Consider the following 20,268-nt stretch of genomic DNA (forward strand, 5'->3'; position numbering starts at 1 on the left):
TTAATCAATTTAATTATTAGAAATATTAACACTATCCAATAAATAAATAATTCTCTAAAATTAAATAAAGTAAGGTTAATTAAATACGCTCAAATAATAGAAAAACTTTGTACAAACAGTAAATAGAATCGGCAGCGTGATGTAGTGGTAAGAAAACTAGCTACAAAACACATAAGGTCATGGGTTCAATCCCCACTGCTCCCATGCTGTAGCGACCTTAAGTAAGGCACTATAAACGGTATGAACTTCTGCTGAGCCAACATTTAATCATCAGCATAATTACCGGGCAATTATATTCTATATCCCAAACTGCCACAGGCAACTTGAGACTGGGTCGGAGTAACTGATGTTACTTTATGTTTAGGTCGTGAAGTCGACCTGCCCACATCGAGGATAAAGATTTATACAAAAAAAAAATATGCTTTTAAAGTTAATATTGTCTATGTTATAGGAACTTAGAAATTAAAAAAGAAATTAAAAAAAAAGGTTTAATAACAATAAAAAAAACTTTTACAAAAAGAAATTAATAATCCCATTTTAAAAGAAATTGAAATCAAATTAAACCCTTAAAAACAAATATGATTTGCCAACGTTATTCCTGTTTAGTGATTCACAAACTGTGAATAATGTTATCTGCGTATATACAAACGTCAGGACCATCAATTTAAAATCAAAGTCAGCAAGGAATCAAATAATTAAAGTAGTTATAGAAAGCTAACACGATTAAAAATGAAATTGGTAATTTTTATAATTTTGATAAAGTTTGTTGTTATCAGAATGGAATTAACGCGTGAGTAAAAAAAAATAAAAATCTAAATCTAATGATTTTTATTTTATTTTGAAAGTTTAAAATATTTTATAGAATTCGAAGAAGGTCCCGACGGTTACAGATATTTATTATCAGCAAGAGAAGCAACCTACGAAACAGCAAAGTCGAATTGTGAGATGTTTAGAGACACAAGATTGGCAATTCTAAACAAACCAGAACATTTTCAATTTATTAATTCATTTGATTGTAAGTTTAAGTTTTGCCATAAAAATATTTTTCACTACTTACTATCCATGAAAATAATTAATCTAATTCTTGTTTTTTTTTAAATTGCTTATTTTTAGTTTCTTAATTAGGTTTTTAAATTGACAAACAATTATAATTAACTCAAAACAGATATTTTTGTATTTCAACTAAACATATTTTAAAAATAAAATTTAGCCTCGTCGTTCTATTTTGTTGATTTAAAAAAGACTTTGTCACAAATTTACGAATGGGGTGGAAATAATGGTCAAGTCCAAGTGGGTAGCAGGGAATTCCCCGGGTTCGTAACAATAGGTGATTGTGCCGTTATCAATCCAACCCACGGAGTTTATTCAGCTTTAACTTGCTCGGTCGAAAGAAATTATATTTGTCAACATATTCCAGGTTTGAAAATATTTTTACAGTTAATGACGTCACAAACACGTTAATGACGTAACAAACACGTTGAGTGACGCAACCATTGATATTTTTAGAACCACTTACAGTACCAGCCCCAACTACAACAACAAAAGCGACAACACAAGAAACAACTATGATGTCACAAGAAACAACCATGATGTCACAAGAAGCAACTATGACGTCACAAGAAACAACTATGATGTCACAAGAAACAACAATGACGTCACAAGAAACAACTATGTTGTCACAAGAAACAACTATGATGTCACAAAAAATAAATGTGACATCACAACAAACTACAATTGTTTCAACCAGTGACGTCGCAATCACATTTAATCAAACATCGAGCAACATCTCTGACGTCACAATTATTATTATTTCGGTTTGTTTGTTTATTTTAATTTTGTTTATTATCGGGGTGGTTGTTTGTTGGAGAAAGAAAAAACTGCAATCAGCCAATCAAAACGAAGCAGAATCAAGCAATCAAAATGAAGAAGAATCAGCCAATCAGAACGAAGCAGAAACAACCAATCAGAACGAAGTGAGTGGAGTTAACGCAAATCCAGGTATTTGATTAGTTTAAATTATTTTGATTGACATTTTAAGATTATTTGTTGCTTGATTGCTTGTTATGATGTCACAATGTTTAATAAAGGTTTAAAAATTTACAGAAACGGTTCATTATGACGTCATAGACGATGGTGGTTACATCACACCAAATTCAAACCCATATTTGGTTCCTATTACGTCACAAAGATTTAATAATCATGATTCGAACAATGAAGAAAGTTATGTGACAATGCAGTCTCTTATTCATTCATAATGACGTCATAATAAATTAACAATGTGTAATTGTTGTTCAAAAACTTCTTTTAATTAATTGTAATTATATTTTTAATTGTAATAAAAACTTTTAATTAATTTTAAAATATTTCCCAATATATTACACAAACAAAAACTTTTTACAAATGAACTAAAAATCGACAAAAAATATTTTGAAACAAAAATAATACAGTGATTCCAAAACTTATTCTTGGTTATAATTTGTGACGTCACAATCTTAATTAACCCTGACATTATGACATCATAGATATTAAGAGATCATTTACTTCTCATGAACAACGTCACAACAATTTTATCTGTGACGTTACAACGAGTATATTGTTCGTTTAAAATAATTTTTAATTCTTTTTTTAAACGTTTTTAAACTGATTTAATTTGTCTTTCAATTTCTCTGACGTCACTAAACCTGACATCATCAACGTTAGTATCTCTGACGTCATTAGCCATTAATCCTGTGCATTCTGTTTGGTTGAGTTGAGATCTTGTGACGTTTTCTACTTCGCTTGTTACCTGAAAGTTTATTGGAAACACTGGTTAGAATTATTTATTGGAAACACTGGTGAGATTTATTTTGGAAACACTGAAGATAATTATCTATTGAAAACACTTGTAAGATTTATTTATGGAAACACTAAAAATAAATATCTATTAGAAACATTGGTGAGGATTATTTTTTAGAAACACTGGTGAGAATTATTTTTTGGAAACACTGGTGGGAATTATTTATTGGAAACACTGGTGAGAATTTTTTTTATTAAATTCTCCCTTTTTTCTATCCCAACTCCTATCTAGAAATCCCCTTAAATTTGTAAAAAAATTAACCCAATTTCTAAAATATGACGTATTGTAAGTGTAGGTTTCAAAATAATGTTGATTTGGTTGAAGGTTTTTCAGTAATACGTAAATTTCACTTACCCTCGATCTTTTTCCATTATTTTTCTTGATCTCGAACAAGGGGATTCTCCCTCGTTTGGTTCCATTTGAACCGCTATGTGCAGGGGAATTCCCGTGATCGCTACTCTGCTTGCTGAATCTTCGAGTTCCGATGAAATTACTCAACCGTTTCGACACGTTGTGATGTTGCTATGACAAATACATTTTTTATTACGTCACAAGCTTCTATTACGTCACAAAAATGGACTTTTGTTATGTTCAAAATTTAAAATAAAAAATGTTTTCCACTTACATTCTCACTGTTGGTGGCGCCCCCGTGCGCATGCGCAGTATGTGGAAGTGAACTTCCCCTTCTCAATCTCCTCCGAGTCCTCGCCAAACTCCCCCGAAGTCGATCCCCAAAGTTTTGACCCAGAAAGGTGTAAAGAATGGGGTTAATCGCCGAATTACTAAACCCCAGCGCTGCCAATATTTGCTCCCATGCGAAACAAGCGGCAGCCGAAATATTCAAACCTGACAAAAAAGTTTAAAGATTGTGATGAAATTATTTAAATTAAATAATTAACAGTTTCCGTAGTGTGGTATACTGGGTATGGCTTCGAATTACGAGCAGAAAGTTTCGGGTTCGAGCCACACCATTGCCACTATATTTGCCTGTAAGCCCGGTGTTTACAGATAGCTTAAACACGTCAGAATATTACACTTTTTAAGAGTCGAAAGGTTTCGGGTTTGAGCCGCACCAATGCCACACTATTCGCCTTTTTTTATAAAATTTTATTTTTTTATAAATGTTTTATAAAATAGACTTTTATAATTTAATTCTAAAAATCAATATTTGTAGGTTAGATAAGTTTATAAACCCCTGTTTAACCTTCCAGATTATCCTTTATATTGGATTATAAAATTTATGTAAAAATTATTAAATTAAAGAATCTCAAAATCTTGGATCAATATTTTATTAAGTTTTAAGGTACTCTAAAAATTATTTATTAATAACCCTTCGTTGATGTGGTTTTAGTTAAAATGTAAGTGTTTAAAAAAATACGATTTTTTGTTAAATATTCTGTTTTTTCGGTGTTAATTTAAAAAGTAAATTAAAATTGAGGATAAACTAAAAATTACCGTTAATTTTGGCGAGTGAAAATATTTGATGCGGAAACCAGCAAATGACGAAACAGATCACCAACACTAACACCATGCGAGTGACTCTCTTGCGCATGTTAGCGGTTCTTTTGCCGGTCATATTTGCGACTTTATCCTCGGACACTCGAAGTTGTTTAACGATCATCGCATAACTGATTGCTGGAAACAATTTAAAAAGTTAATTTTTTAGTAAATTTAAAATCTTTTTTTCAACTTTTTAACATTAAAGTTTAAATCTACTTTAGGCTCAAACTTTTTAGTTTAATTTCATCTGCTGACAGTTTAAAACATTGATGACATAGAAAAAAATGTTAAGGACAACACTTGACTTCACCACATTAGGACCTCGGTTCGAGTCCCACTGCCTTCATGCTGTAGTACCCTTGAGTAAGGCGCTTTAAACGGTATGAACTCCTGCTAAGCCAGCACTTAATCAGCAGCATAATTACCGCGCAATTATAATCTATAATTTCCCAAACTGCCACAGGCAACTCGAGACTGGGTCGGGGTAACAAATGTTACTCTATGTTTAAGTCGTGCATTCGACTTTCCCACATCGAGGATAAAAATATATAAAAAATGGTTAAACTTACTGATCACCACAAATGGGATGATAAACACGAGGACAAAGTTGGAGAAGAGCCACGCAGCATAAGAAGGTCCCTGATTCTCGTGCTTGCACGCGTATTCATCCGCCCCATATATTCCCTCGTAGAAATCAGTTTCGTTCAATTCCTCCTCTCCCTCCCCGTTGTAAGGATCGTCGACCATGTAATAATCTCCCGATGTTTCGTTCACGTCCTCGTAACTACAATTATGACGTCATAATAAAACATTGATAACACTGTATCGTCATTAAGACATTGTGACGTCATTGCACAGAACTAACTGACACTGTGCTTTAAAGTTTATAAAAAAAAAAAAATTAAATAACTACGACGACGTCACAATAAACACAACTACGTCACGATGACGTCACTTACAAGTAAAGTAGCGACATGTTGAGAGGTTCGCTTCCGGGAAAGTAAAGTTTACAAACTTGATTCTTCTCGATGTCGACCACTTGTGCGTACACCAACACAGGTGACGTCATCACTGCTGCAACCACCCACACGATGGCGCACACGAGCATCGTTCGTTTTCGCGTGCGAAGCTGTGACGTCATAAGTAAGATTTATTGACATTTTAACACAATGTTTAATTAGATTTATTAATTTAAATTGTTAATTAACAAGATAAATTAACAAAATTAATTTTAAAATATTTCAGGTGTTTTCTAAAAGTTAAAAATTTTATCTAATTCGCGAACACCAAATCCCCCTTGTTGCGTCATAAATAAAAACAAAAGTTCCAGCAGAAAAACAAATTAGTCATCTGCTCGATTGGTAGTCACGTGACCTTAACCACGTGACACAAATTGTTTTGATTTAAATCGGGGTGCGTGTTATAAATGCTCTATGACGTAACAAGAGGTTGTGTGATTATGACAGAGACTAAATACAGGAAAACGGAAATGATGAAACAAATAAGTTCCGGTTCAAACAATGGTCGTGTTGTGACGTCATAAATGTTTAAATTTTAATCAGATTTAATTGAAACTGAAAAATCTAATTTTTAATTTTTTTTTTGTTTTTTCTTAAATTTATTTAATTTTTGATTCTTAAATTTTAGGTATTTTTTATTTAAAATATTTTCTTTTGTCTAAAATGTTTTTTTGTTTTAAATTCCACGAAGATTAAAAATTTTAATCAAATTATCCAATTTTTCGGAGTTTCACTTTGAACACGGATGACTGATTTCGCTGAATTTTACGCAAGATTAAACATCACGTGACCCGAGGAGATCACGTGACTCATTCATTAATTATTTAAACTTATGAAAAAAAAAATTAATTTTCGAATGACCGACTGTTGTTAAAAAGTTCAATATTTAAAAGCTTTCGATTCGACCCCTAATAAACCCCGCGAGAATATGACATAACCTCCGTGTAATAAACGGCATTATGACGTCACTATAACCACGTGGGAATGCCATTTGTTACGATATAATGTTAAGTACAAATATTTAAGAAGTGAAAATATTTCAAAACATAACGAGTTCATTGATGAGGTTATAATAATAGAATTATGACGTAACAGTGACGTACCTGGTGTGATCGGGTGCTGTAAGCGACGGCGATGTAACGATCCACGCTCATGGCTGTTAAGAATAAAATCCCGGCGTAATAATTGAAGAATTTTAAACCGATGCAGATGGAGCATAAACCTAAAAAAATAAAAAAAATTAGAAATTAAAACGATTCGAAATCGATAATAAAATAAAATATGTCAAACTCTAACGTTTAAAAGGAAAGAACTTGTGAATAAAATTTCTATTCTAACTAAAGTAATTAAGATTTTTATTGAGTTTAATAATTAATGGAATAAGATCATTTAAATTTATAACATGAAAATAATTTTAAAGTTTTATAAATAATTAATAAATCTGCAATCTTTCAAGAATATTCGATAAAAAAAATCGTGTAGTTAACAATGTGTATCTGTTTAAACAATCACCATTTAATAAAGTAATTGTTACGTCATATAATATTAATTTTTATAGCAGCAGAGAATTTTTCTAAACTGTTTTGTTAAAATATATTTTGTAGAACCTTAAGTCTGGAGTTCGATCCCCACTGATAGCATGTAAAATATGATACTAATAAAACTTATTTAAACCTAAAAACTAATTAAAAAATCAATAAAATCTGAACTGCCAAAAACAACTCGAGACTGGGTCAGGGTAACAATTGTTACTCTATGTTTAGGTCGTGAAGTCGATCTCACCACATCGTGGATAAATTAATAAAAAACAATTAAATTCACCTCGTCCAAATGGCCACGTCATCAAAAGTTTCTGAAGACCAAATATGGGCAACGTCATCAGAAATAACGAATCCGCTACAGCGAGTTGTAAAACGTACATCGCTGTCACTGTTTTACCTGCAAGAAAAAAAAAGAAAAATCTGAAAATATTGAAAATATTAAAATCAAAAAACTTTAAAAATAAAAAAATAAAACTTTGGGTTAATCTTAAAACAAAATATAAAAGAAACTTTAAAAAAATCTACAGACAAATTCAGGACAACATTAATTACTAATTAATTTCAATTACTGATTGCTAATTACTCACTAATTTCACCCCCGGCAAATATCACAAAGAACACGACCCCGTTTGCGAGTAACCCAACCACGGTGATTACCCCATAAACAGCCGCTAACCCCACATCTAGGGGTTTCAAAATATTCTTGTCATTGTCCGGGTTAAAATTTTCGTATTCGGAGTCACGTGCGTGAATGACGTCATCTTCATAGTCCGTGACGTCATCGTCGTCCGGATTACCTAGGTTACTGTTGCTAGGGTCATAAGCATTGACCCCACCATTGCTAGGGTCGTTGGTGTTGACTTCGTTGTTGCTAGGGTCGATGGTGTTTACGTCATCGTTGCTAGGGATTTTATTTATGACGTCATCGTTGCCAGGTTGTTGAAAACTGAAATCGAGTAAAAGAAACAAACAAAAAAGTTTTAAGATTATTTTCATTTTCAAGTTTTAAAATTTCTAGAATAAAAAATTAATTCTGATTAATTAATTAAGTTAATTAGTTAACAACTTCATCTAAAACTTCCTGAAATTTTTTAGCACTTAATTCTAAGCCGAGCTTTAAGTTGTGGTCGGGATGAAATCCCTCACGTTCGCTTATAAGCTTAACTACGTCACAATGCCTAAATTTTGCGGGGCGAATTCATGCGTGAAATCGAATACGTCACAATTAAAATATTTTAAATTTGCATAAATTAAAAAATTTTCAAAACAAAATCTGTTATTAACATTTTGAAGCTTAATGATCATTTTAAGATCTAGTTAAACCTACTTAAAACATTTTTTGTGTTTTTTCTATTTTTAAAATATTTTTACACGTTTTGCTCACTCATGCGTCTAATTTATACAACCTTATGACGTCACTATCTAAACAAACGATTCCGAAGCATCGGTGTTGGCTTAAAAAATAATTATCGATTTTTGAATAAATTTTAACAAACAAAACAAATTTTCGTGGTTTTTAAAAACAACAAATCCTTAAAACTGTGAAACTAACTTCTTGGTTTACTTGGAATTAAAGCATGAACGGTTTTAAGTGAAAAGCTAGAATTTAATCTTAAAATCTCATTTTTTCCTTTTTTTTTACTCATGCAATCACGAAGATCACGATTCTTAACTTTGATTAAAAATATTTGAATTTCTGAAATGTTTAAAACAAAATTTACCTAAGAAAATATTAAATTTTGCAGGTTTTTAACTCTAATACAACCATATTTTTATCCAATTTGCTTCTTTTTGTTTATTCTAAATCCGGGAATTTAAATCATTTAAAAAACTTCTAATTTAACCAACTTAAAAACAAATAATTTTAAATATTTAAATTTTAAATTTTAATTCTGATATTTTTTCTCAAAACAAATGAAACCCACGACACTCTAATACCAAGAAGCGACATTAACGTTGTGACGTCATAGTTACAAATATTTTGAACCGCGTATGGAAGCGGAAACTTCAAATATGACAATGAAGAGTTGTGACGTCATAAGCAAAATAATAAATTTGAAGACTGACCTCATTTCTTGCATTAAATAATTATCTCAAAATAATTACAAAATTTAAAATAAAATTATGACGTCATAAAATACAAATTGTCACATCAGAATAAATAAACGCGGTATATTCAAGCTAATTAATAAAAAGTTAATTTTCGTTCTGCTTAATTATTTTAAACTTTTATCAAATCTGTTTTGATAAAACTAAAACACCTTTTTGTTGATTACAGGTTTGTTTCCGCAGAGTGTGACGTCACAAAGGGATTTGTTTACTTTATGATTCGATTGTTTACGTTTGTTTGTGAGAAAAACAAAAACAATTTGGTTAATAATTAAAACTAATTTTAATAAATTAAAAAAAAGATTTTTCTTCCAACATTAAATAAAAGAAAACATTTTCTTTTGACCTGAAATATTTTTAAAATAAATCTACATTCAATTAATCGACCTTTTACTAATTCTGATTGTTTCTGATTGTTTCTGATTGTTAATTAACAATTAAAACCGCGATTGAATAGAAACCTCGAAAAAATCCGGTTTTAAATTTTCATTGAATTCTAGAAACCTTAAATGTTCGAACAAACTCGAAATAACCACAACCTCGCATTCTAGAACGAACATCTCGCATTACTTGCACGCGCGTGTTATTATGACGTCATCATCAACTCGCCTACGTCACCGATCCCTTGGGGTGAGGTTTTAACGAAGTGTTGATGGAAACAAAATTGTTGAAATTATTAGATTGCAAAATATTGATGACGTCATGTTTGGTTGCCAAGCAATAGTGACGTCACGATAATTGTGACATCATAATTAAAATTAAGAAATGTTTTTTATAAAAGAAATTTTACTTCAATAAAAACTTAAATAAATAAAAACAAGAATATTAGAATATTAATTAACTCAAAAAATTAATTAGTAATTAAAAACAACTTTGATCTTTTTACTATTAGACTAAAACATAAAATATATTTTTACATCAAGAAGATTTAAATCTTAAAAGCTTTTACATTTAGACAGCAATTAATAATTTATGAATAATTAATTAGGCTGAAAATTAATAAATTCTCGGAGGAGCTCGTATTTAATTTAGCGAATAATAAACCTGGGATTTAGTGGAAGAAAAATCGTTTTCTTTTTTTACTCAAAATTCAAACAATTTCACGCTTTAATAAACAGCTTAAATTAAACTAAAATATAAAATATTTATTGCAACAAAAATTAAAATTAAAATTTCTAAAAAAAACATATTTTTTACAAATAAATATTTAACAAGCTAACCTCTTTAGCGACATCTGCCGACACTAAATTTTCCAAACAAATTCAAGATTTTTGTTGTAACTTAATTCGATATGACGTCACAAACAGAGTATTGTTACGATATAAAAGGTTTGTGTGCGTGAGTTATTGTGAGGCCAACAAAAGTTAAAGAAATAAAAAGTTTTGTTGAAATTAAATTTTAAAATTTAGATTTTGTTTAACTTAGATTTTTGAGCGGATTCAATAATTGGATTTTATGATGTCATAATAGTTTAATTGTTGTTAAATAGTTAAATTGTTATTTATAAGAACCAAATGTTAAACAGTTCAAATTCTGGAAATTTGTTAGTTTAAAAACGAAAACTATTCTATTTGTTATTGTGACGTCATTAAAACTTAAAATAATACGACATTGAATAAAAAGTTGAATTATTACGTCATCAATTAAACCATTTGCATAATGGGAAACGCTGCCTCGTCCAAAGTTAGCCCACCAGTTACAACTCCTACTCACACTGTGGCACATGCCATGCCACAGAAAAACGTGGCACAAATGCCACGCCACGGAAATTTATTGCAAGATTTTAACGGTAAGAACAAATATTTAAAACTAATCCATGAAATTTAATTAATAATTTAATTTAGTAATTTAATTTTCTTTATTTAAATTTAGTCTCTGATTATGATCACGTGATTGAAAAACGAGAGAACGAAAAGAAAAAAAAAAAAGAGAGAATTTTGCAAGAATTCCCAGAACTTAAAAGTAAGGTCCCGGGTTTGAATCCCACCAAGAGCAAAATTTTAAATTTATTTTAAAATTAAACGTAAACAATATTTATGCATTTAAAAAATAAAATATTTAATAATTTCGACAATTATTTTTTTCGTAGATGCTTTAGAATTAATTAAAATTTCGATGAAGGAATTAAATTCCCAAAAAATTTTGGATTTAAAAAACAAAAATATTAGTTTATCCTCGAAGCGAACTCTGGATGAACTCGACAATTATTATTCAGAATTTGAACAAAACGTGAGAAAAACTATTTTTAGTTTATTTTTTATTTTGTTAAAATTTTTTGATAATTTTTTTTATTTTGGTTTTTCGCACATTGATAAAAGTAAATAATAAATACGATATACAATTAATATTACAACAATGCGACGGGAAAAAATGACAAAATCAATTTAATGATTTAAAACATGCCAAAAGTATTAATGTTTACATAAAGATTATGTTATGGCATGGTCACCAAACCCAAATAATATTTAGATTCACCGGCAATTTATCGGTGACGAAATATCAACCAGTGGTGGCGCTATAACCTTTTTTGAATACTTAAACTTATTGACTAAAAACCAGCAGCAATATCCAATGGAAGGGTAACAATATTAATTTAAAACAAAGTTTTTTGGACAATATTTAAAATTTAAATTTAAGATATTTTTAGGAATTTTTAAAACATGACTTTTGAAAAAAATATCTCTAGTTGTTAATTAATTTCTAAATTCTATTAATTATTAAGATTTTTAAATTAAAGTCGAATGTTCAATTAATTTATTGTAAATATATTATGCGTTTTTTTCTGGATTTGAATACATTCAATTTCAAAAAAAAATATTAAAAAAAAAAATTTGAATACATTCAATTTCAAAAAAAAAATATTTCATTAGTTGTTAATTTGTAAGTTTTTATAAATTTTAAATTATATTAATTATCTAGATTTTCAAATTTTATTCGAATATAAATAAATTAGCTTATCAATTATATATATATAAATATTAAAAAAATCATTTTATGATCTTTATTTTTGAATTTTTTTTATTGATTTTTTATATCAAATATAAATATTTTTATTCTAGTTACAATTATGAATGTTATGAGACTTTGAGGAGCATTTTATGGAACTTCACCGATATGAGTTTACATTTGGCTCAACAAGTCGGTCAAGTTGGGATTTTAACTTTAATGATAAAAGATCTCAAAAAATTAAAAGATTCGTTCAAAACTAATCAGGTTTTTATTTTATTTATTTTGGTGTGTATTTTCTTAAAATGTATTTTATTTTTTTGTAATTAATATTAATTTAATCTATACTGGGTTTGGTGACCATGCCATAACATACTTAAAATCTTTATGTAAACATTAATACTTATGGCATGTTTTAAATTATTAAATTGATTTTGTCATTTTTTTCCCGTCCTTTGTTGTAATATTGATTGTATATCGTATTTATTATTTACTTTTATCAATGCATGAAAAAACAAAATAATAAAAAAAATTCCCAAGTTATTTTAAAACTAAATTTAATTTTTTATATAAAAAAAAAATTTTTTGATGCCGTTACTTTTGCAGTTTTTATCACTTATAAATTTTTTATTTTATTTATTATATTTGTTATATTGTGACAGAACGAAAGTTTCATTGTGATGTCATCAATGTGTATAATTGCTAATTGTTCACGCTTGAGTGAAAACACGAAATATTTGAAACCAGAAATTGAAATCATTTCTTGGTATGCAAAAAATACGAACGACATGCCAGAGGTAAATTAACAAAACTTTTGTATTTTAAAATTCCTAAATTAATTAAACAAGTTTTTACAACAACCCACAACAACCCACAGCACTAAAGTTTATGACAAAACAAGTTCATCAAAAATTCATTAAACGTTTATGTGAAATTTATTGTTAAATATCATATATTTCATAATTTTATTTTACTTATTTTAAAGTAGAAAAGTCAACTTTACAGCCTAAACATAAAGTAACATCAGTTACTCCAACCCAGTCTTGAGTTGCCTGTGGCAGTTTGGCATATTATAGATTATAATTGCCCGATAAATAAACTGCTGATTATATGCTGACTCAGCAGGAGTTCATACCGTTTATAGTGCTTTACTCTAGGGTGCTACAGCATAAGAGCAGTAGGGATCGAACCCAGGACCTCATGTAGTGAAATCTAAATCTAACCACTATACCAGGAAAACTATATTTAGTTAGGAACTTGTCTAATTAAAAATAAACCAAAACTCACTTTTAGAATTGTTCGACACTCCCTCAACTCAGCAACCTCACATTGGCGTACATCGTCGACGAACAAAACAACGACTTTATCCTCGCCAACCAGGACATCATTAAATCTATTTTGGAGGTAAAATAAAAAAATTAAAATAAAATTGTTTTAGTAATTTAAATTAATAAAATAAAGTTTGAGCAAAATATAAATTTTGATCTTAGCAATACAAGCATTTTTTAATTAAAAACTATTTAATAATTCAGAAAGCATAATTTTTTATTATTACATCATAGTTATTAGAATCATCTATGACATCACAAGACCATAGAAGTGCAGGATTCTCTGCTCTAGAGTTAACAGAAGGTTTAACAAAGCTGGCGAACAATCAGGAGAACAGTTTGGTTATTGCTAAGATGGGAGTTCTGGAAAGTTTGAGGTTGATGCTGAAACAAGGTGAAAAAAAAAAGTTTATATTTTAACATTTTTATTTAAATATTTCTTTAATTGCATATTTTATGATAATAAAAACAATCAAAAATATATAAAAAACCCAGAGTAAAACCAAAAATTTAGAACCAAAGATTTTAAGAAATTGACAAAAAGTTTTTTTTTAATTGTATCTTTATCCTCGATGTGAGAAGGTCTAAAGCGCAACCTAAACATAGAGTAACATTTGTTACTCCGACCCAGTCTCGAGTTGTCTTTGGCAGTTTGGGATATTATTGATTATAATAGTCCAATAATTATGCTGCTGACTAAGTGCATGCTTAGCAGAAGTTTGTACCGTTTATAGCACCTTACTCAAGGGTGCTTGAACTAAACTAATTTTAACAAGGAAAAAATAATATTTTAAATAACAAGGTATTGCTAATTCTTAAAAAATAAATAAAAACTTTTTAAAATTGCTTTAAAATATAAAACCAAAATAATTCAACAATCTTACAAAAATTAACAAAATGTTGAACAAGATTTAAATATTCAAGGTTCAACTGAAGAGAAAGTAGCATCAGCGAAGTTGGTTTGGGTTTTGGCATTCACTCAAGAAAACAAAAAAACAATTAACTCAAATCAAGAGATTATTCAATTACTCGAGCAATACTCAAGCAAGCACTCAGTTTCAGAGTAAACTTGATTTTTAAATTTTCTAAATTTACAATTTGTTTAATTTATAATTTATCTAAAATATTAATTTAAAAGCCTTAACCTAAAAATCTTTTATTTTTTGTCTACCAATTAAGCAGAATAATTTATCATTTAATTGTGTTAATTTAAAAACAAAAAAGAAACTTTTGTACAAAAATTAAAATATTTTCACAGACAGTTATCCACTACTTCTACCAATGCATTGTGGGTGCTAAAAATGAACAAATCTTCAGATAAAAAACCTTTAATAAACAAAAAAAGAGTCGCACAAACGGTAACAATTATATTTAGCCCAGAATTTCAAAACAAAAAACAACCTGCAGTAGAATAATAACTTTAATAGTAATTCAATAAAATTAATTCTAACACCATTCTTATGTTAGAGCCAAGACGTTGTCCAAACTAAAGTTGGAAAGAAGCAAAATCATGTCATGATAAGTTATCAGTGGGATTGCCAACAACTTATGTTAAAGGTAACTTATACTATTTACAAATGGGATTAAATTATGTTTAGAAACTGTTGCGAAAGAAAAAGTTTATGCAATTCATTTCTCGAATTTGTTTATTCTCGATATGGAAAGGTCGAATACGCGACCTAAACCTAGAGTAACATTAGTTACCCTAACCATGTCTCAAGTTGCCTTTGGTAGTTTGGGATTAAATTGTTTATAATTGGCCGATAATTAATCTGTTAATTGATTATTGACTCGGCAGGAAATCATACCATTTAAATTTCCCCACTTAACTACACTACAGCATTAAAATAGTGAGAATCAAACCCAGAACCTCACAGAGATAAACTAAGTGTTTTAACCACTACATAACACCCTATTTCATGTACAGATAAAGGAAGGATTACAGCAACAAGGTTATAAGGTTTGGATGGATGTGGAAGAGATGGGAGGAAGCACTTTAGAGTCGATGGCATCCGCTGTTGAACAAAGTGAAGTTATCCTCGTTTGTATGTCTCAAAAGTACAAGGATTCACCAAGTTGTAGGTGTGATGTCATAATGCTGGAGTGATGACATTATAATGTGATATCAATCAAGCTTTAGGCTAACTTTATAAATCTTAACATAACGTTTTGTTACCTAAACCTAGTCGGTAGTTCACTTTAAATCTGGTTGCTAATATTTAAGGTCTGCTTAACTTTTAGAGTTTTAATATCGGGTTAAATTAACATTTTCAAAATATAACTTTGGCATGACAACATAGGGAATCATGCTTAGGACCCTTGGGTTTCTTAATTGAGTAATAGTAAGCTCGCTAAGTAATAATGTTGTTACAATAACCCACAGAACTGAGGCAGAATATGCTTACACGCTGAGAAAAGATTTCATCCCTCTCAGAGTGGAAACTGATTATAAACCGGATGGCTGGTTGGGTGAGTTTGCTTTGTAATTATTTTTGTAAAGTAGTTTAAAGTCATCTTTATATTAGCTGGCTTTAAATGAGTGTGTTTAACAAAAAGTTTATTATGTGGTTTAAAACTGTTTGAATTTAAGTAGATAAAAACATTTTGTAAGTAATTGATTTAAATTTACTTATGTTAATATTGACCCTAGTATTCTGCCACAAAATAAGCTTAAAACTTGATATTTATAGGAGCCATTGCTGGTGCCAAATTTTACTTTGATTTCAGCAACAACTTGGTTGAACAAACTTTAATTAAACTCGTTAAGGAATTAGGTGAAAGGGGAAAAACTACAAGAAATAACGAGGTAATAATAACAAAAAAATCAACGAATTATTAAATCTATTCTGAGCAATAAAATAATTAATTAAACACCAATTAACTTAGTCAATCAAAATTTGTATTTTTTTTATCCAAAATAACAAAACTAAGATAATATTAAAAGTTAACAATATATTAAGCTACAACAACTTAAGATTACAATAACATTTAGAGCATTTATAAACTTTGGATTTAAAAAATAAACTTTTATAACTTTATATATAAATAGGAAACTCACTTTGAACCTCTTGTTGAAAAAGAAATTGCAGAGAATTTAAAAAAGCAAATCATCACAGAATGGACCAATCAGGATGTCCACAAGTGGGCAGTGGACAACAATTTAAAATCGTAACTTTTTTTAAGATTTTTATTTGTATCTGTACAACATTAAAAAATCAAGTAATTAAGACCAAAAGTTGTGCTTTATTTTTAAACAATAATTAGGACAAACATTTTTAATTGTTTTTGTTTTTAAATAAAACTTAATTAAATAATATTGCTAACGAATTAATTAACACTATTTAAAAACATGAGCTCCAATTTATAACCCAACATATTTTTCTTGAATACTTTTTTTATATTTATTTATTTATTCTTGATGCAGAAACCCCAACTTTACATCCTAAACATAAAGTAACATCAGTTACTCTGACCCAGTCTTGAGTTGCCCGTGGCAGTTTGGGATATTATAGATTATAATTGCCCGGTAATTACGCTGCTGATTAAGTGCTGGCTCAGCCGGAGTTTATACCGTTTACAGCACCTAACTTAAGGACGCTACAACATGAGAGCAGTGGGGATCGAACTACGACCTCATGTGGTATAGCAAGTGTTCTTACCACTACACAACATTAATTATAATTGTCGTTAATTTTTCTTAACTCTTCAGGTTAAAGTCACAAAACATAGACGGGAAAGTTCTTTATTTTCTTACAAAACTCAAGAAAGAAACTCCCGAGTTCTTCTACCAACATTCCACCAAGTATCTTAGATTAAAAGATTTTAGTGAAATTATGAGATTTGCTCAAGCTATCGAGAAGTTATCATGAATTGTTTTAAAAATGTAGAATTGTTAGCATCTTGGTTTTAACTAAATGTTTAGGCTAACTCGTAGTCTGCATTAACTAAACTTTTTTAACCCGACCCTTTTTTACTTTTATTCTTTACACGTGTTTTTGTCATGTTTATCAATAAAGTTTGTGACCTATTTACGGCCACTTATGTTTATCGTATTTATTTATCCTCAAGTAGAAAGAACGACTTCAATAACATTTGTTTATTATTTATTAATTTTAAATAAACTTTGGCAGTTTAAAGTATTATCTAACAATAAATCTGCCATTTTTTTATTAAAAAGCTTTAATTAAGGATGCTACAGCGTAGAAGGAGGTAGTGCAACAATATTTTAGTCCGGCGTTTACAGATAGCTTTAAGCTTTGATTGTTCTTTAAACAGTAGATTCACTTTACCAGCTCGCAATAATACCAACTGACCGCTGTTGCGGAACAAAGCTCCATTATTGAAGAATAATAAAACCAAAAGTCGACCACCTGAACGAATAACCTATTTGCCAGGCAAGGTTAAACTAAGTGAGAAAGAAATTTAACCAACGAATTAAAATTATCATTTTCTGTTCTACCACGATGCGAGTTGTTCAAGTATTTAGTTTAAGTGTTTTAATTTTGCTTGTCTGTGAGATTTCAGAAGTTGAGAATAGATCACAACCCAGCGTTTGTGAAAACATTCCAAAAACAACAAGGCTTGATTGTGGTCGTAGTGACGTAACAGAACAGGAATGTTTAGAAGGAGGTTGTTGCTTCGATGATTCAACTTCCGAAGGACCTAGGTGCTACCTCAGGCAAGGTAAGAAATATTTAAAGACTCTAAAGGCCCGTTTACATAGAGTACGCAACGCAACATAATGCAAGATTGTGCAACCATTTAAAATGAACAGAGTCGTTCACACGTACGAAAGTTTTGCGAAAGTTACGTAAAATTTTGGAAAGTTTTGTGGCTGGAGCGAAATTTACGCAAGATTTCGTAAGCGGTATACTTTTATCTGGTATTTTGTATTAAAATATTAAAAAGAAATCCCTAGAACTCGTAAAGTTACGCAACGCAACGTTGCCCTGTCGTGTGAACAGGCCTTATTTTATTAACACAACAAACTAAACAATTCATCTGTTAAAATTACTTTTTAAGATTTGCTTTCATATCATGTTGCTAACTAGTATTTGCTTGTAGTAGTTTACCAACGCATCTTAAACAGTAAAAATCTATAATTTAGCCGTATTTAGCTTTACTGTTTGCAAAAACAGTTTTATAATGTTTCAGAAAATAATTTTATTATTTTCCACATCAGAGTGCCAATTCAGAGCAGGAAGAACTAATTGCGGATTCTCAGGAGTAACAGCAGAGGCATGTCGTTCCAACGGTTGCTGTTTTGATAATTCAACACGTGGCACCTTTTCGTGTTTTATAAAATTGAGTAAGAAGAAGTTTTCAAATTTTTCAAATTTTTAAATTTTTTTAAAAATTTAGATATTTTTTTATTTTAGCAACTCTTGTTGATTTGCAATGTTATGAATATAATGACAAAGAAAGTCGACTCGATTGTGGATTCGCTGAAATAACTAAGAAAGAATGTACATTGAGAGATTGTTGCTTCGATGACTCAACACCAGGGGTGCCCTGGTGCTTTCAAAAATCAGGTAAGCAATATTTAAAATCGACTTTGTCCAGTAGTGTAACGAACCGGTCATGGCTTCGGACTACGAGCCGAAAGGTTTCGGGTTTGAGCCGCACCAACGTCACACTATTCGCCCTTGAGCCCGGCGTTTACGGATAGCTCAAACACGTCATAACAAATATAAAACCTATCACCTTGAGGTGATATGGAAAAAAAAACAATTTAAAATCGACTTCTGATTACAATATTCTTGGCTATTTAAATAATTGCCCAGCTTGCAAACTTGATTTTAATTGTTGCAATATGGTCACAACTAATATAGGGTTAGTATGCTAATTTATCAACGCACCGCAAGAATCACAATTTTCTATTTTTAGCAGTTACAAAACAAAGCAAATTTTCTACTAAGGTCCAATATAGATAGATGTCTTGTAACTTTTTGTTTAAAAAAAGGTTTTTGTTATTTTCGAGGTTTGGCATATTGGTTATGGCATTGCATTACGGGCCAAAAGGTTCCAGGTTTAACTCGTACCAATGGCACACTATTTGCCCTTCGGTCTGGCGTGTACAGATAGCTTAAACACACCAAAAGGTTTCGGGTTCGAGCTGCACCAATGCCACACTATTAGCCCTTCGGTCTAGCGTGTACAGATAGCTTAAACACACCAAAAGGTTTCGGGTTCGAGCCGCACCAATGCCACATTATTTGCCCTTCATTCTGGCGTTTACAGATAGCTTAAACACACCAAAAGGTTTCGGGTTCGAGCCGCACCAATGCCACACTATTAGCCCTTCGGTCTAGCGTGTACAGATAGCTTAAACACACCAAAAGGTTTCGGGTTCGAGCTGCGCCAATGCCACATTATTCGTCCTTCGGTCTAGCGTTTACAGATAGCTTAAACACAACAAAAGGTTTCGGGTTCGAGCTGCACCAATGCCACATTATTCGCCCTTCGGTCTAGCGTTTACAGATAGCTTAAACACAACAAAAGGTTTCGGGTTCGAGCCGCACCAATGCCACACTATTCACCCTTCGGTCTAGCGTGTACAGATAGCTTAAACACACCAACAGGTTTCGGGTTCGAGCTGCGCCAATGCCACATTATTCGTCCTTCGGTTTAGCGTTTACAGATAGCTTAAACACAACAAAACGTTTCGGGTTCGAGCTGCACCAATGCCACATCATTTATCCTTCGGTCTGGCGTTTACAGATAGCTTAAACATGTCACAGCAAATACGAAACCCATTACCTTAAGGCGATATGGAAAAAGTAGATTAATGATTATTTCTTTGCAGAATGTCGACATACCACAAACCGAACGAACTGCGGTTACACAGGAATAACAAGAGACAACTGTCCTTCAATCGGTTGCTGTTTCGATGATTCAACTTCTAACCCCATCTCGTGTTATAAACGCCTACGTAAAAAAACATTTCCTAATTTAAAACAGTTTTTAACTTTTTAGGATTTGCAGATTGG

At 30.6% G+C, this 20,268-nt stretch overlaps 2 protein-coding genes across 2 annotated transcripts; one reads left to right on the forward strand and one right to left on the reverse strand.

The window, feature by feature from the left end:
• Positions 1-1,898: 1,898 nt before the first annotated feature.
• On the reverse strand, positions 1,899-9,499 carry LOC145750939 (uncharacterized). Its single transcript, XM_082567013.1, has 9 exons — positions 7,484-9,499; positions 7,177-7,293; positions 6,459-6,577; positions 5,296-5,465; positions 4,906-5,120; positions 4,292-4,471; positions 3,462-3,682; positions 3,191-3,358; positions 1,899-2,785 (listed from the first exon to the last, which is right to left on the reverse strand). Exons 1-9 carry the CDS (start codon positions 7,890-7,892, stop codon positions 2,636-2,638), a joined length of 1,749 nt encoding a protein of 582 aa, XP_082423139.1. The 5' UTR covers positions 7,893-9,499; the 3' UTR covers positions 1,899-2,635.
• A 936-nt stretch (positions 9,500-10,435) lies between these two features.
• Positions 10,436-17,314, forward strand: LOC145760830 (uncharacterized). Its single transcript, XM_082574538.1, has 16 exons — positions 10,436-10,794; positions 10,878-10,967; positions 11,095-11,234; positions 11,475-11,584; positions 12,065-12,218; positions 12,614-12,748; positions 13,245-13,355; positions 13,514-13,673; positions 14,204-14,342; positions 14,538-14,637; positions 14,747-14,836; positions 15,207-15,361; positions 15,663-15,748; positions 15,970-16,085; positions 16,329-16,447; positions 16,989-17,314. Exons 1-16 carry the CDS (start codon positions 10,665-10,667, stop codon positions 17,146-17,148), a joined length of 1,995 nt encoding a protein of 664 aa, XP_082430664.1. The 5' UTR covers positions 10,436-10,664; the 3' UTR covers positions 17,149-17,314.
• The last annotated feature ends 2,954 nt before the right edge of the window (positions 17,315-20,268 follow it).

The sequence above is a fragment of the Corella eumyota genome, chromosome 1, assembly GCF_963082875.1.
Source record: "Corella eumyota chromosome 1, kaCorEumy4.1, whole genome shotgun sequence".
In the NCBI taxonomy this organism is placed as follows: domain Eukaryota; kingdom Metazoa; phylum Chordata; class Ascidiacea; order Phlebobranchia; family Corellidae; genus Corella; species Corella eumyota.

Bases quoted from the DNA above. Each gene is read 5' to 3' on its own strand.
- LOC145760830 (XM_082574538.1), top strand. From the start codon at position 10,665: ATGGGAAACGCTGCCTCGTCCAAAGTTAGCCCACCAGTTACAACTCCT. The intron at 13,356-13,513 runs GTAAAATAAAAA...ATTACATCATAG, and splicing joins TCATTAAATCTATTTTGGAG to TTATTAGAATCATCTATGAC. The intron at 15,749-15,969 runs GTGAGTTTGCTT...TGATATTTATAG, and splicing joins TAAACCGGATGGCTGGTTGG to GAGCCATTGCTGGTGCCAAA.
- LOC145750939 (XM_082567013.1), bottom strand. From the start codon at position 7,892: ATGAAAATAATCTTAAAACTTTTTTGTTTGTTTCTTTTACTCGATTTC. The intron at 4,472-4,905 runs GTAAGTTTAACC...AATTGTTTCCAG, and splicing joins CATCCCATTTGTGGTGATCA to CAATCAGTTATGCGATGATC. The intron at 2,786-3,190 runs GTAAGTGAAATT...ATAAACTTTCAG, and splicing joins ATAATGGAAAAAGATCGAGG to GTAACAAGCGAAGTAGAAAA.